The sequence below is a fragment of the Rhinolophus ferrumequinum genome, chromosome 10 (assembly GCF_004115265.2).
Source record: "Rhinolophus ferrumequinum isolate MPI-CBG mRhiFer1 chromosome 10, mRhiFer1_v1.p, whole genome shotgun sequence".
Taxonomy (NCBI): Eukaryota; Metazoa; Chordata; class Mammalia; order Chiroptera; family Rhinolophidae; genus Rhinolophus; species Rhinolophus ferrumequinum.
In genome coordinates this window covers 50088768-50105372 of record NC_046293.1, presented here as the reverse complement: position 1 = coordinate 50105372, position 16605 = coordinate 50088768, and the positions used below count along the sequence as shown (strand labels likewise).

Below are 16605 nucleotides of genomic sequence, written 5' to 3'. Positions count from 1 at the left end.
AAGACTGGTGGCAGGAAAGCCAGTGAGGCGATATTTGGAGACGGTGAGTGAAGTGGTTATGCCGGAGTAGAATTTGTGTAGAGGGAATTGAGCGGGCATAACCATAATTTTGGAACAGTAAGAAGGGCGGGGGGGGGGGGGCAAAAAAAAGGACCTCAAATTATAATAGTATTTATTAATTACTATTTGCCACGCAGTGTGCTGAATACACAAGGAATACACACATTCCTTGTGTATTCATCACAACAAAAAATTAAACAGGTACTATTACCTTCAACTGCAGAAAAGGAAACTGAGGCATAGAGTTTAAGTAACTTGCCCACGGTCACACAACTAACAGAGCTAGAGTTTGAACCTTGGCCCTCTGATCCTCTTAACTGTGTTAGTGCCTCAAAATACCAGGAGGGGGAGTTTGGTTAGTCCTTTAGAAAGTGGGGAGTTAAGTTTTCTGAACAGTGGAGAAATACACAATGCAGGAGTTTAGGAAGATGGAAGTTTTTGGTGGTTGCGTATTTCTCCTTTCTATTTAGCACTCTGGGCAGGCAGGAGAGTGGGCTGTGGGTGATGTATGTCAGGCCCAAAACAGCTTTGGCACAGGGCCCACATCTTGTTTTCTTGGGCTGCACGATTTGCTCTAAGAACACTATTTTTGAAGAATGCTTTCTAGGTCATAATGTATATAGTTAACCCTTAACCAACGTAGGGTTAGGGGTGCTGACACCCCACAGTCAAAAATCTGCATAGAACTTTTGATTCCTCAAAAAACTTAATCACTAATAGCCTATTGTTGACTGGAAACCTTACTGATAACATAAACAGTTGATTAACATATTTTTTGTTTTATATACTGTATTCTTACAATAAAGGAAGCTAGAGAAAAAATTATTAAAGTCATCAGGAAGAGAAAATACATTTAGAGTATTTATTGGGAAAAAATTGCGTATAAGTAGACCCAAGCAATTCAAACCGTGTTGTTCAAGGGTCAACTGTACTTTTGTCATGTGTGATCCTCTCAGTAGCTCCATGAGGTAGGTAGAGTAGGGAGTCATGATCTCTATCAAAAAGAGGAGTAAACTGAGGCTCAGAGAGGTGAAATAACATTGATATATTGGCTCCACAGATATTTACTGAGTACCTTTTCCTAGCACTGTACAAGTAAAAATAGGGCTACATGTCCTGTGAATAATAGAGCGGAGTCACCCAGGCTACCTGGCTCCCAGTCCACTGGTCTTTACATCATGCCATGCCATTGTTTTGGTTGGCTTGGTAGAGGTCAAGGTGTTGGAAGGAACAGCAGACAGAGAATGGAGCATTAATCCAAATACCCAGCTAACTTGGCTCTTCCCTCTCCAGACCTGGACAAATTTGCTGCAGAAGATATAATCGATCCCATTGCAAAGGCCAAGATGGTGGCTTTGAAAGGCATCAAGAAAGTGATGGCTCAGGGCAGCATTGGAGTGGCACCTGGTATGAACAGGTAAGACTTGTGGGATGGGGTATTGGTTGGTCCTTTCCTTTCTCAGTCCTCTCCCCTCCCTGATCCCCCTTCTTGTTTCACCTCTTTGCTTTTCAACTTTCCCATCACCAACACATCCTCTTTGCTTTGGCGGACTCTAGGCAGCAAGTGTCCTTGCTAGCCCAGAGGCTCTCAGGGGGGCCCGGCAGTGATCTGCAGAACCATGTGGCAGCTGGGAGTGGCCAGGTAAGCGGTGAGGTGTTGCATGCCATGGGGCCACCCTCAGGGCCTAGTATGGAACAATGACCTTTTATCAGTCTCTCTCCTCACAGGAGCGGAGTGCTGGTGACCCCTCCCAGCCTCGTCCCAATCCACCCACTTTTGCCCAGGGAGTAATCAGTGAGTATGGAGATGGGAAGGAGTGTACAAGAAAGTGACTTGGGGCATGTGGAGGTAGAGGGATTGGGATCACCATTTTGCAGGTCCTGACACCCAGCTTCCTTTCCCAGATGAGGCTGACCAGCGGCAGTATGAGGAATGGCTGTTTCATACCCAGCAGCTCCTGCAGATGCAGCTGAAGGTGCTAGAAGAGCAGATTGGTGTGCACCGAAAGTCCCGGAAGGCTCTGTGCGCCAAGCAGCGTACTGCCAAAAAGGCTGGCCGGGAGTTCCCAGAGGCTGATGCTGAGAAGCTCAAGCTGGTTACAGAGCAGCAGAGCAAGATCCAGAAACAGCTGGATCAGGTGGGAAAAGCAGGCTTCAGCCTAGCAAACAGGAGCCCGGGAAGAGGGATGGCATGGGTGGGCTAGCTTGAGGCTGAGGTCCCTGACTTTGCCCTGTTAGGTCCGGAAGCAACAGAAGGAACACACGAATCTCATGGCAGAATATCGGAATAAGCAGCAGCAGCAGCAACAACAACAACAGCAGCAGCAGCAGCAGCAGCACCACTCAGCCGTGCTGGCCCTTAGCCCTTCCCAGAGTCCCCGACTACTCACCAAGCTCCCTGGTCAGTTGCTCCCTGGCCATGGGCTGCAGCCACCACAGGGGCCTCCTGGTGGGCAAGCTGCAGGTCTTCGCCTGCCTCCGGGAGGCATGGCACTACCTGGACAGCCTGGTGGCCCCTTCCTCAACACGACTTTGGCCCAACAGCAACAACCACAACATTCTGGTGGGGGTGGGGCCCTGGCTGGCCCCTCAGGAGGCTTTTTCCCTGGCAATCTTGCTCTTCGAGGCCTGGGACCTGATTCGAGGCTTTTACAGGAAAGGCAGCTGCAGCTACAGCAGCAACGCATGCAACTTGCCCAGAAACTGCAACAGCAGCAGCAGCAGCACCTCCTAGGACAGGTGGCAATCCAGCAGCAGCAGCAGCCGGGCCCGGGGGTACAGGCCAGCCAGGCTCTGGGTCCCAAGCCCCAGGGACTTCTGCCTCCCAGCAGCCATCAGGGCCTCTTGGTCCAACAGCTATCCCCACAACCACCCCAAGGACCCCAGGGCATGCTGGGCCCTGCCCAGGTGGCAGTGTTGCAGCAGCAGCAACAGCACCCTGGAGCTTTGGGTCCCCAGGGCCCTCACAGACAGGTGCTTCTGACCCAGTCCCGGGTACCAAGTTCACCTCAGCTGGCACAGCAGAGTCAGGGCCTTATGGGACACCGGCTGGTCACAGCCCAGCAGCAGCAGCAGCAGGGATCCATGGCAGGGCTTTCTCACCTTCAGCAGGGTATGATGCCACATAGTGGGCAGCCCAAACTGAGCGCTCAGCCAATGGCCTCCTTACAGCAACAGCAGCTACAACAGCAGCAGCAGCAGCAGCAGCAACAGCAGCTACAACAGCAGCAGCAGCAGCAGCTACAACAGCAGCAGCAGCAGCTACAACAGCAGCAGCAGCAACTGCAACAGCAGCAGCAGCTGCAACAGCAGCAACAGCAGTTACAACAGCAGCAACAGCTTCAGCAACAGCAGCAGCTACAACAGCAACAACAGCTACAGCAGCAGCAGCAGCAGCAACAGCAACAACAGCAGCTTCAGCAACAGCAACAACAGCTTCAGCAACAACAGCAGCAGCTTCAGCAACAGCAACAACAGCAGCTTCAGCAACAGCAACAACAGCAGCAGCAGCAACAACCATTTCAACAGCAGCAGCAGATGGGCCTCTTAAACCAGAATCGAACTTTACTGTCTCCTCAGCAACAGCAGCAGCAGGTGACACTTGGTCCTGGCATGCCAGCCAAGCCTTTGCAACACTTTTCTAGCCCTGGAACTCTGGGCCCAACCCTCCTCCTAACGGGCAAGGAACAAAGCATTGTAGAGACGACGGCTCTTCCTCCAGAGTCCACCGAGGGGTCTTCCACGCATCAGGGGGGGCCAGTAGCAATAGGGACTGGACCTGAGGCAGTGGCCACTGAACCAGGGGAGGTAAAGCCCTCTCTCTCCGGGGACTCGCAACTCCTGCTTGTCCAACCCCAGGCCCAGCCTCAGCCCAACTCTGTGCCGCTGCAGCCACCGCTGAGGCTCCCAGGACAACAGCAGCAGCAAGTTAACTTGCTGCACACGGCAGGTGTGGGAGGTCATGGGCCACCGGGCAGTGGGTCATCTGAGGCCTCTTCTGTGCCCCACCTGCTGGCCCAATCCTCTATTTCCTTAGGGGAGCAGCCTGGACCTATAACTCAGAACCTTCTGGGCTCCCAACAGCCCCTTGGACTAGAACGGCCCATGCAAAATAACGCAGGGCCACAGCCTGCCAAACCGGGGTCTGTCCCCCAATCTGGACAGGGCCTGCCCGGGGCTGGAGTCATGCCTACTGTGGGTCAGCTTCGAGCACAGCTCCAGGGAGTCCTGGCCAAAAACCCTCAGCTGCGGCACTTGAGCCCTCAGCAGCAGCAGCAGCTCCAGGCCCTTCTCATGCAGCGGCAGCTCCAGCAGAGTCAGGCAGTACGCCAGACTCCACCCTACCAGGAGTCTGGGAGCCAGCCCTCTCCCCTCCAAGGCCTCCTAGGCCGCCAGCCCCAACTGGGGAGCTTCCCTGGATCCCAGACAGGCCCCCTCCAGGAGCTAGGGGTAGGGCTTCGACCTCAGGGCCCACCCCGGCTCCCTGTACCCCAAGGAGCCTTACCCCCAGGACCAGTCCTTGGCCCTGTGCATCCCACACCGCCACCATCCAGCCCCCAAGAGCCAAAGAAACCTTCCTCACAATTACCTTCCCCCAGCTCCCAGCTCCCCTCTGAGGCCCAGCTCACCCCCACCCAGCAAGGGACCCCAAAACCCCAAGGGCCACCCTTGGATCTGCCTTCTGGGAGGCTCTCACCTGCTGCTGCCCAGCTTGCGGATTCCTTCTTTAGCAAGGGGCTGGGAACTTGGGAACCCCCACACAATCTAGTGGAAGCCCAGAAGCCAGAGCAGAGCAGCCTGGTACCTGGGCATCTGGAGCAGGTGAATGGGCAGGTGGTGCCCGAGCCACCCCATCTCAGCATCAAGCAAGAGCCTCGGGAAGAGCCATGTGCCCTGGGAGCCCAGGTGGTGAAGAGGGAGGCCAACGGGGAGCCAATAGGGGCACCAGGTACCAGCAACCACCTCCTGCAGGCAGGCCCCCGCTCAGAAGCCGGGCATCTGCTCTTACAGAAGCTTCTACGGGCAAAGAATGTGCAACTCAGCACTGGGCGGGGGCCTGAGGGGCTGCGAGCGGAGATCAACGGGCACATTGACAGCAAGTTGGCTGGGTTGGAGCAGAAACTACAGGGTACCCCCAGCAACAAGGAGGTGAGTACTCCAGCTAGAGGAGGGCCTCGAGCCCTGGGCAGGCTGAGCAGGTGTGGGTCAAACATAAGAGGTGAGGGCTCTGAGGAGAACAGCAGCCTTCACTGTGGGTTTATTCGGCTTAGGATACAGCAGCCAGGAAGGCTTTGACGCCGAAGCCCAAGCGGGTACAGAAGGCATGCGACAGGTTGGTGAGCTCCCGAAAGAAGCCGCGGAAGGAGGACGGGGTCAGGGCCAGCGAGGCCTTGCTGAAACAGCTAAAACAGGTGACCCCCGGGAGCCACTCCCCTGGTCCCATCCCAGGATAGGGGTACCCTGGCCCCAGCTGTGCAGCGGCAGACATAGGAGCTGCAGTTGTCCAACCTTGTCATCTTGCCCCTCTTAGGAGCTGTCCCTGCTGCCCTTAACGGAACCTACCATCACCGCCAATTTTAGCCTCTTCGCTCCCTTTGGCAGTGGCTGCCCAATCAATGGGCAGTGCCAACTGAGGGGGGCCTTTGGAAGTGGGGCGCTGGCCACTGGCCCTGACTACTATTCCCAGCTGCTTACCAAGGTCAGAAAAATGGCAATACCTTTTGGGGATGATGAGGTTCTTCGGGAGGTAGAGGTGGTAGTGGGAGACATGAGGAAGTTGCGGATGTAGTGTGGGGCCAGGGGATTGTCAGTCTCCCTATGCCATCTTGCATACGACACCCCGCCCCACCCCCAGAATAACCCGAGTAACCCGCCGACACCACCCTCGTCGCTGCCCCCCACCCCACCCCCATCGGTGCAGCAGAAGATGGTGAATGGCGTCACTCCATCTGAGGAGCTGGGGGATCACCCCAAGGATGGCACTTCTGCCCGAGATACCGAGGGGACGCTGAGGGGTAAGTCGAGCAGAGTGGGCCTCTCCTTCCCTAGTAGGATTTGGTGGCTGGGTTCCATGCCAGTCAGTGTGCCCTGTAATACAGTTTGAGATAGGAGTGGTTGCAGATTGCCCCGTGTGCATACACAGCTGGTACCTGAGATAGGAAGGCTGCTTCAGGACTGATTTATTGGAGGCAAGAGCAAAGGCAACAGGGGAGGTGGATGACAGGGAGTATGTTAATGAAACTTGTTCATAAAGAACAGCCAGCCTTAGCGGGTACGAAACCACGGTCAGATCTGGATTTGAATCCTGCTCCTGTGTTCATTTAACTGTGTCGTACTTTAGCCCAGTAACTTGATTGACTTGTGTGAGCCTGAGTTTTTTTCACTGTAAAATAGGTATTATAACACTTGCTTAGTGCAGTTGTTAAAAGATGATAAACAAAGAATGTACATAAAGCCCAGGGCCTGGCACATCGGAAAGATGCAAATACAGTGCGTCTGCCCGAAACTGATAGGTGGGTGGGTGGGTAGACAGTGATCATGAAGGCTAAGCTAGATCTTGTACTAGTCAGGCCTAAAGTGTGGGGGAGAAGGCACCGTCAGGTCTGGCCACCCTCGGCCTGACTTTTCTTCTCCCAACCGACCCCTCAGATGCTTCAGAGGTGAAGAGTCTAGACCTGCTGGCCGCCTTGCCTACACCCCCTCACAATCAGACTGAGGATGTCAGGTAGGAGTGGGGCCGGAAATTGGGATGAGGAATGGGGATGGGGGACAGGTCGCCTCCTTTTCCTTTTGGCAAATGGCAGATTTCAAGCAAGGCTGTGATACCTACTAATCTATAGATTTGGGAGTGGGTGTCTGCAGGGCTATAGCAACAAATGTCTACTTTTGGCCCACAGGATGGAGAGTGATGAGGACAGCGATTCTCCTGACAGCATTGTGCCGGCGTCATCCCCTGAGAGCATCCTGGGGGAGGAGGCCCCTCGTTTCCCTCAGCTGGGCTCAGGCCAGTGGGAGCAGGAAGACCGGGCTCTCTCCCCTGTCATCCCTATCATTCCTCGGGCCAGCATCCCAGGTAGGTAGGGGCTGCTCTGGCCATGGGCCACGCCAGGCTGAGCTGGGTCGTCAGAGCTGGGGTTTACACAGCTCCCTCTTTCTCATTCAGTCTTCCCAGATACCAAACCTTATGGGGCCCTGGACCTGGAGGCCCCTGGAAAGCTGCCTGCCACAACTTGGGAAAAGGGTAAAGGAAGTGAGGTGTCAGTCATGCTGACAGTCTCTGCTGCTGCAGCCAAGGTGTGTCCTGGGGGTGCCTCAGAGGCCTAGGCGATGCTGGTCAGAGGGCAGTCCCTAGAGCTTGTCTGGATAAATTCAGTTGTTCAAAACTATGTACTGAGGACCTACTATGTGTGAAAGCTAGAGGCTAGAGGCTGTGGGGTTAGGGTAAATGAATCATGAATGGTCCCTGCTTCGGGGGTTCATAGTCCTGTGGTAAAGACACAACTCAACAAATAAGTGTGTATAATGCAACATAAGCTATAAGACAGCATGTCCCCGTCATATTTGGTAGAACTGTTATTTTGAAATTGTTAGCAGGATTTTTTGGTCAAAGAAAATGGGAAATCCCAGTTAAAACAACAAAACAGGGTTCTTCACTACAAGACTCCTGAGACCCTTTAATTTGCTAATGTATATCATGGATCTCTCCCAAGTTGTGGATGTAATTCGTATTATTTCCTAAACTTAGTTGACACAGGCCCCTTTTTGTGACGCTCCTGTTAATGCCCACAGCCGTTTGGGAAAGGGCATTTTAAACAGGTGTCTGAGAACAGCTGGATGGCACAGGCGCAGGACCGACTGGCCTCTCGGGGAGTTGTGTTCTAGGTGTCCATGTTCCCACCAAGCCAAGTGGTAGTGCTCACTGTACACTGCTGACATGGCTCTCTCCTCCCCTTCCCTGCCCTGGCAGAACCTAAATGGTGTGATGGTAGCAGTGGCAGAGCTGCTAAGCATGAAGATCCCCAACTCCTACGAGGTGCTGTTCTCAGAGAGCCCTGCCCATGCAGGCATTGAGCCTAAGAAAGGGGAAACTGAGGGTCCTGGTGAGTGTGGCAGGAAAGCTCCTTGGGACCTGAGGGAAATGATTCTGGTGAGAGGCTCTGACCCCCTCCTTCCTGCAGGCGGGAAAGAAAAGGGTTTGGGAGGCAAAAGCCCAGAAGGTGGCCCTGACTGGCTGAAGCAATTTGATGCCGTGCTGCCTGGCTATACCCTCAAGAGCCAGCTAGACATCCTAAGCCTCCTGAAACAGGTGGGTCTCGGGGAGAAAAAGAGATGGGTATCTGGCTAGGGCAGAGAAGGCAGAGACGGCTTTTGGGGGAGTGGAATCTGGGTGGGAGGAGGGAAGAGGTTAGGGCTAGGGCTAGTTAAGTGAGGAGCTGGCACTAACCAACCGTACAAGGCTCATGCCCCTCTTCCCTTCCCCCGTCCCCCCTCCCCGGCCCATAGGAGAGCCCTGCCCCAGAGCTACCCACCCAACACAGCTACACCTACAACGTCTCCAATCTGGACGTGCGACAGCTCTCGGCCCCACCTCCTGAAGAACCTTCCCCACCTCCATCCCCCTTGGCGCCCTCTCCTGCCAGCCCCCCTGCTGAACCCCTGGTTGAACTCCCAGCTGAACCCTCAGCTGAGCCACCAGTCCCGTCGCCTCTGCCCCTGGCCTCATCCCCTGAATCTGCCCGGCCCAAGCCCCGAGCCCGGCCACCTGAAGAAGGTGAAGATTCCCGGCCCCCTCGGCTCAAGAAGTGGAAGGGGGTACGCTGGAAGCGGCTGCGGCTGCTGCTCACCATCCAGAAGGGCAGTGGCCAGCAGGAGGATGAGCGGGAAGTGGCAGAGTTTATGGAACAGCTTGGCACAGCCCTGCGACCTGACAAGGTGCCTCGAGACCTGCGGCGCTGCTGCTTCTGTCACGAAGAGGGCGATGGGGCCACTGACGGGCCCGCCCGTTTGCTGAACCTGGACCTGGACCTGTGGGTGCACCTCAACTGTGCCCTGTGGTCTACGGAGGTCTATGAGACCCAGGGCGGGGCACTGATGAATGTGGAGGTGGCCCTGCACCGAGGACTGCTAACCAAGTGCTCCCTGTGCCAGCGCACTGGTGCCACCAGCAGCTGCAATCGCATGCGTTGTCCCAACGTCTACCATTTTGCCTGCGCCATCCGCGCCAAGTGCATGTTCTTCAAGGACAAGACCATGCTGTGTCCAATGCATAAGATCAAGGGGCCCTGTGAGCAGGAGCTGAGCTCCTTCGCTGTCTTCCGGCGGGTCTACATTGAACGGGATGAGGTGAAGCAAATCGCCAGCATCATCCAGCGGGGAGAGAGGCTGCACATGTTCCGGGTGGGGGGCCTTGTGTTCCACGCCATCGGACAGCTGCTGCCTCACCAGATGGCCGACTTCCACAGTGCCACTGCGCTGTATCCCGTGGGCTACGAGGCCACACGCATCTACTGGAGCCTCCGCACCAACAACCGCCGCTGCTGCTACCGCTGCTCCATCGCCGAGAACAACGGGCGGCCGGAATTTGTCATCAAAGTCATGGAGCAGGGCCTGGAGGACCTGGTCTTCACCGACGCCTCTCCCCAGGGTGAGCACTGGGCCCTGGAAGTGGTCATGTGGGGTTGGGCAAGTTTCTCCTGGAATCACCTTTATGGTGTTGAGAAGGGATCTGCAGGATCCTTGCTAGTGATCTTCCTCCACCTCGGAGAGGCGGAGGTCTCTTGAAGATCCCCAGAGAAAGTATTTTAGCCTCTCTTACCGTAAATTCCCTTGTAATTGAAGATACGTTGCTTGTCTAACTTCATTCTGGCTCTATTTCCTATCCTCCGTGGAACAAAGGAATGCAGTTCTGAGACCCTGTTATCTGGCTCACCCAACCTGATCCTAACCACAAGTTCCTTTGGTTGCTTTTCCCTGGACAAAATTCTTTTGATCTTAGTTTTAGTGTTAATGGTGAAAATAACAGTAATAACAGTTACCTTTTAGTGAGCATGTACTATATGCCACAAAATAAGCTAAGTGATTTATATAGGTTATTTTGTTCACCCAATCCTCCGAGGTAAGTACTATTATTATGCCCAGTTTATATATAAAGAAACTGAGTCTGAGAGAGATTTAACTTTTTGGGTTAAGGTCCCATGGCCAGTACTAGAACCTGAACCCAAGTCTTCCCAACACCAAAATGTGCCTGTTGCTCTGGCTCTCAGCAAGACCTGTGGCCTCTGCTCAGTCTCCTGGGCCTTGGCTTCATATTTCCGTGTCACAAGGCACTCTGATATCCCTCCGGGGTGGGAAGGCTCCTGGCGTATTGAGGGAAGTGGAACTGCAAGGCCAGAAAGGGGTCCTGAATTGTCACATACCCTCGTGACAGGGAGGTATGCAGCCTACAGGAAACAACCAATAGTTCCAGATTCAGGTTAGGGCTGCAGTCTGAGCAGAAGTTGCCTCTAAGGGTTGCTCTCTTTCCTTGCCTCTTAGCTGTGTGGAATCGCATCATTGAGCCAGTGGCTGCCATGAGAAAAGAGGCTGACATGCTACGGCTCTTCCCTGAGTACCTGAAAGGCGAGGAGCTTTTTGGGCTGACGGTGCATGCCGTGCTGCGCATAGCTGAATCAGTAAGGAGGGGCCGGGGGCTGGGGGCTGGGGGCCAGGTGGGCCCTGAGAACTTGGGTCCTGCCCCCAAAAGCACTCAGTCTAAGGTGAGCACGGCCTGTGCCCACAGCTGCCTGGAGTGGAGAGCTGTCAAAACTATTTATTCCGCTATGGACGCCACCCCCTAATGGAACTACCACTTATGATCAACCCCACTGGTTGTGCCCGATCGGAGCCTAAAATCCTCACACACTACAAACGGTGAGCTTGTGGGGCTGGGACCAAGGCCTGTGGGTGTGGAGGTTGGTAGGGACCCTCTGTCCAATTCTGAGGGTTCGGGGTTATAGATGAGATTTTTCTTGGAGAGACTGGGGGTTCACTCTAGGCCTACTGATTAGAGGGTGCACAGGTATCACTAGGGTATCCCTTCTCCCCTCAACCTGCTCAGGTATCCTGGGTTTACCTGGGGTCTAAAACAGACTTATCTTGGGCATCCTGGGAATGGCTGCTTGGGAGGTGATGGGTAGACACAGTGGTGAAATTTTGTGAACTATGTAAGGGACTCAGTCAACCTCCTTCTTCTCCTGTTTTGCTTCCAGAGGGCTTGTGATTCTCCTAAACCTCAGATGCCCTGTGAGTGCTAGGGTCACCGTCCCTTCCCTAGGCTGAGTTGGTTTCAAAAGGAAATAATTAGAAATATAATAGAAAAATAATAAAACCTTAAATTTGTATAGCACTTTATACTTTTTTTTTCAAAGCGTTTTCACATCCATTATCTCATTTGATCCTCACAACAACCTTATGAGGTAGGTAGGGCAGGTGGTATGACCCCAATTTTACAGCTGAGAAAGCTGAGACCCAAAAAGGTTAAGTGACTAGGTAAAGGTCACATAGCTGGGACCAGAACCTTACTTGTTGACTTGTGGTTCACTGTTCCTTCTGTGTACCATTGTAGCCTGATCCTGGTCCCTGGGTAGAGGGAGGCAGAACTCATGGTAGCAGGGCTTTTGTGAAGGCCTTCAGTTGTTCCACGGGCTTTTGGAGAGCGTCACACTCTACCCCAGTCAGCCCTAGTCCTCAATGCTCTATAACAGTGGTTTTCAAACTGTGTGTGTTCCAAAAAGCCCTGGAACACACAAACCAAGCGGGCAGAACTTGGCCCTCCCTGTGTGTAACTTCCCTTCCCCCAAATTGGATTCAACCAGAAGAGTTCCGTTTCCATCTAGTTTATGTATTGGAGTTCCAATAACATTTTGTTAAAGCAAAAAAAAGAGAGAAAAAAAGATTTCTGCTAAATAAAAGACTCAAAAAGTTTGAAAACCACTGCTCTGGGATGGGCAAGAATTTGTCTGGTGCCCTAGGGTGGTGAAAAGGCATCCTGCCAGGCAGCAGTCATTCCCCTGCACTGAGCCATCTGCACAGAGCCCAGTATTACTTCAGGGAAGGGGACAGTGTGGAGAAAGGAAAGGATACCACCTTTCGGCTGTGAATTCAGAGCCAGTTTTCATTTAAATCCAGCCCAATGTGGTAGACACGGCCCCCATTTTCAGGGCTTCTGGTTATGTTCAGGAGGTAGGACTCAGACGTTTGAGCAAACCGTGAGCTTAAAGTCCAGGCCTGGGCTGCTTGGGGAATCCCTCCCGGAGGAGCCTGGCCTGTACGGTTTGGCAGGAGGGTGGTAGAAGGCAGGGAGAGGGGAGAGCAGGCTCAGTGTAGGGGAATTGGTGCCTCCCCTCCCTCCACGCCCCGCCCCCCATCCTGGGCTGTGTGCCACCCAGGCTGTCAGAAGGGTCCCTGTAGCTAGTTGTTGCCTCACCAAAGCCAAGACCCAGATGCCTCCACTCCACTCCCGAGGTAGCACATGCCCCTAACTGGCATGCTGCACATCCCAGGGAGGAGGCGGATGGTGTGCTTGGTGGGAGGGAGAGCTCCTTGTCATGGACTGTGTCACCTCCCAGGCCCCACACCCTGAACAGCACCAGCATGTCCAAGGCATATCAGAGCACCTTCACAGGCGAGACTAACACCCCGTACAGCAAGCAATTTGTGCACTCCAAGTCATCTCAGTACCGGCGGCTGCGCACTGAGTGGAAGAACAACGTGTATCTGGCTCGCTCCCGCATCCAGGGCCTGGGGCTCTATGCAGCCAAGGACCTAGAAAAGCACACAATGGTCATCGAGTACATTGGCACCATCATTCGCAACGAGGTGGCCAACCGGCGAGAGAAAATATATGAGGAGCAGGTACGGGCTGACAGAGGGGTCATCCTGGGGCATGGTCCACACTCAGCCAAGGAGCCGGGACAGGATGGGGGCCAGGGGAGCAAGTGGAAAGCTTGTGGGAGGAGGAGGTGAGAGGTGGGAGAAAGGAAAACGATGTGAAGCCACTGCCTGAGTCTGCTCCCGGATCCCACCACCACACCAGGGCCGTTCTGATATTCTTGCCCTTTCTGCAACTTCTGCCTTTCTAGAATCGAGGCATCTACATGTTCCGGATAAACAATGAACATGTGATTGATGCTACATTGACTGGAGGCCCTGCCAGGTGAGAGGAATGAGGAAGGAGGGATTTAGGGGTTCCTGAGGGTGATACGCTGGGGGTGGGCCAACAGGGAACCAAAATCATCCCAACTCAATCACCTGGCATCCCTGACTATCCCACTGCCTAGGTACATTAACCATTCCTGTGCCCCTAACTGTGTGGCGGAAGTTGTGACATTTGACAAGGAGGATAAAATCATCATCATCTCCAGCCGGCGAATTCCCAAAGGAGAGGAGGTGAGAGGAAGCACGCTGACTGAGGGACAAAGCAGCTCTCTTCTCTGCCGTTCCCCAGAGCCGAGCTCCAAGGCACTGCCCTCAGATCAGCTCTCCTCTGCCCTCCCCACTGCCTCTGCGGTGCTGGCACTGATTCTGCCCTCTTCTCTTAACAGCTGACCTATGACTATCAGTTTGACTTTGAGGACGATCAGCACAAGATCCCCTGCCACTGTGGAGCCTGGAATTGTCGGAAATGGATGAACTAAAAAGCTTTGAGGCTACCAGGCAGGGGAGTCCCCCCACCCCCAACCTCTTCCCTGAAAGGGATGAGGGGGAAGAGAGGTAGCGGCCAGAGCCAGGACCCAGGGCTGGGGCTGCCGGCTGACCGGAGCCCCTGGAGTAGGAGGCTGGGGCAGAGGGCCCTAGGCCAAGCCCACCCTGGGCACCAGGGACAACCCTCTTCCCCGCCACCGGCCCCCAGGCTGGCATCTCTGCCCCCAGCTCCAGGAGGGGCCAGACAGAAGCAGCCATTGGGCATCTCAGGTTTGAGGGGGATATGGGCCGGGAACTACCCAGAAGCATCTGGGAGGCAGCAGGGAGGGGGGAGGAGGATATGTGGCCGGGCCTCACAGCCCTGCTGCTCCCACCGACCTCTCCGGCCCAACTCAAGGCTGCAAAGAGACTTGACTAAGCTTGACAATCCCAAAGGCCGGGTCCCACACCTGGCCCTGCCTGCCAGGTCCTGCCCCCACCCTCACCCCATCCCCTTCCCTCTCAATCTGTCTCTGTCTCCCTCTTCTCCTCTGTGTTTGTCTCTCTATGGGTTGTGTTTCCTTGTTTTCCACTCTGACAAATGCAACATGAATGGGAAAGAGGCGCCCAGCTGCCCAGGAGGGCAAGCCAGGCAAGCCGGGCAAGGAGACCCCGCACCCACACCTACCTCATTTAAGTGTTGGATTTTTTGCTGTTTTGAAATGTGAGACCCTCTCCAAGCCCCCCTACTGCCCCAACTCTCTCCCCCACCTCACTGCCCTCTTCTGAGTGGGTGGAAGGGGGGTAGGAGGAGGAAGAAAACAACAACAAAAAATCCATCTTTGTTTTTAATTCTGGGCATGGGATGGCGGTTGAGGCTAATGATGATGAAGGTTGGGGATGACTGGCCCCTAGTTGCTCTAGGACTTCCTTCTCCATCTGGACATGGGGGCAGGAGGGGTGTGCTAAACCTAGGACCAGGCTATCTCCTTCCTGTTTTCCAAACCCCATCATGAGCCCATTTGCCCTCCAGCCCCTGGATGGGGTGGGTGGGTGGTAGGGTTTGGGCTATCCCTGAGTGGCATGCCCATACCCAATGAGGCAGGGTGTGGCCCGGAGCTCCCACTTTCCCTCAGTCACCAAACTGCTGCTGGTCTGGTGGGAAGGGGTGGTGATGTGGGGGTGGGGAGCTTAGTGTCAGCGAGGGGAGGGTGGGGGGTATTTATCTATTTATACATGGGATTGTACATAGTCTTGTGGGGCATGGGGGAGCCGGCTGGAGGTGAGAACCCTCCCCTCTCCCCCACCCCCGGGGAGAGCAAATGTAAAACTACTAATTTTTGTGCTTTATATATTCTATATAAATATATCTATTTTCTTTTTACAAAACCAGTTTATAAATGGTAGGGGGGCGTGGGGCAGACACACGGAGCTCCCCTTGTGGGGGGGCCCCCTCCATTACCCAACCTACCGCCCTTCTCCTCACCCCCTCCTCACCACCCCCTGGCTGTGACTGCTGTAAGGTGGGGGTATAGAGGCTGGGCGATTCCCACCCCTGTTGTAAAGTTGGACTATGTTATAACGCACAAAAGTGAGCTGGCCCCAGGGGGAGCCAGAGGGTGATGGGTTCCCTGCCTCCCTTTCCTTCCCCTTTCTGCCCAAGCTTGTGCTGCAGTTGAACCTCTTCCTGGGGGTAGGGGTAGATCTGGGTGGGTGAGGCCCCAGACCCCTCTCTGGTAGGGAGCCGTGGGGATGAAGATGAAGCTTATATGCAGTTCTCTCCTAGGGGCTGTGGGCAAAGGGCATTTTGTAATTAATATTTTCAAGAATCAAATGTCTGGAGTGTAGGATGGGCTTGGTGGCGGTGGATGGGCAGGCCTGCTGGAGGGGGAGCAAGGTCGCTGTTGTGATTTTAGGTTTGTTTTTGTTTTGTTTTTGAATTTGGGGGGTTGCGGATTGATGGGGGTAGGGAGATTTTTTGTTTTGTTTTAAGCTGCTTCCTCAACTGTTTCAAGCTGCAAACGTTTAAGAGAATAACACACCCCCCCCACCCTCACAGAAACCACTGTAATTAAATCAGACAGTGGGGAGACTGGGCTGCTGCCCCCAAAGCCATTGGATGTTCCTTTTCCAAGAGCAAAAGGTCTAGGCTACAGGGAGGGGGAGATTGGCTCCTGTGAGTCAGGCTCTCGTTGGAGCTCGGGCCCTGGGACTGGGAAAAGGGGAGGGGGCAGACTCTGTAAGCATATGCTAGGTATCCGATAGTCCTGTAGAATTTAGTGAAGAAACCTTATACAGTTTTTAATTTTTATATAAACTAACTCAGACCCAAGCTACAAGGTTGGAATTTTGGTTGTTGGTTTTTTTAAGTACCCCGCCTGTATAATTGCATCAGAATTCCCTCCTCCCTCCTCCCCACCCCCCGTGTTTGTATTTTGGGTTGGTTTACACTTGCACATATTCAATTTTCAGTTTTTCCCCTTTACAGTCTTCTCCCCTCACCTCCAGGACCCTCCCCCTTTTTAAAAAATAAATCGCTGACAAGTGTGAATCCCGTGAAGACTTTATTTTGTGTTGTGTGTATCCTGTACAGCAAGGTTGGTCCTTCGTAACAGCGGATGAAATGATTCCCCTTTTTTAAAGCGCCCTCTCCCTCCACCCCCCAGCGCTCCTGTCCTTGGCATGTTTTGTATCAGCGATCATTCTGAACTGTACATAATTTATGTTGCAAGAGGCAAAGGGCAAGTTTTGGATTTTGCTTCTTCCAAGTTTGTTTTTAAACGACAAATAAAAAAAAAGAACATTTTAAATACAAGCGACTCCGTCCCGTCACGCTCGCCGTCGGCCGGACCTGTGAGGTCGGAGAGGCCCCGGGGAGGGCGGTTA

The 16605-nt window shown here is 54.0% G+C and overlaps 1 protein-coding gene across 1 annotated transcript in view; it reads left to right on the top strand.

Annotated features, from left to right (window-relative positions):
* The window catches only part of KMT2D (lysine methyltransferase 2D), a 39339-nt gene extending 22808 nt beyond the window's left edge, over window positions 1–16531 (top strand). The window contains exons 36-56 of the mRNA XM_033116190.1: window positions 1354–1477; window positions 1618–1702; window positions 1789–1855; window positions 1966–2198; window positions 2299–3317; window positions 3420–5208; window positions 5331–5471; window positions 5591–5758; window positions 5915–6074; window positions 6709–6784; window positions 6957–7132; window positions 7223–7353; window positions 8027–8159; window positions 8238–8365; window positions 8563–9703; window positions 10594–10730; window positions 10838–10968; window positions 12666–12951; window positions 13179–13252; window positions 13377–13485; window positions 13641–16531. Of these exons, the coding sequence (XP_032972081.1) occupies window positions 1354–1477; window positions 1618–1702; window positions 1789–1855; window positions 1966–2198; window positions 2299–3317; window positions 3420–5208; window positions 5331–5471; window positions 5591–5758; window positions 5915–6074; window positions 6709–6784; window positions 6957–7132; window positions 7223–7353; window positions 8027–8159; window positions 8238–8365; window positions 8563–9703; window positions 10594–10730; window positions 10838–10968; window positions 12666–12951; window positions 13179–13252; window positions 13377–13485; window positions 13641–13733 (6401 nt within the window). The 3' untranslated portion in view covers window positions 13734–16531. The remainder of the gene's footprint in view (window positions 1–1353; window positions 1478–1617; window positions 1703–1788; window positions 1856–1965; window positions 2199–2298; window positions 3318–3419; window positions 5209–5330; window positions 5472–5590; window positions 5759–5914; window positions 6075–6708; window positions 6785–6956; window positions 7133–7222; window positions 7354–8026; window positions 8160–8237; window positions 8366–8562; window positions 9704–10593; window positions 10731–10837; window positions 10969–12665; window positions 12952–13178; window positions 13253–13376; window positions 13486–13640) is intronic.
* The last annotated feature ends 74 nt before the right edge of the window (window positions 16532–16605 follow it).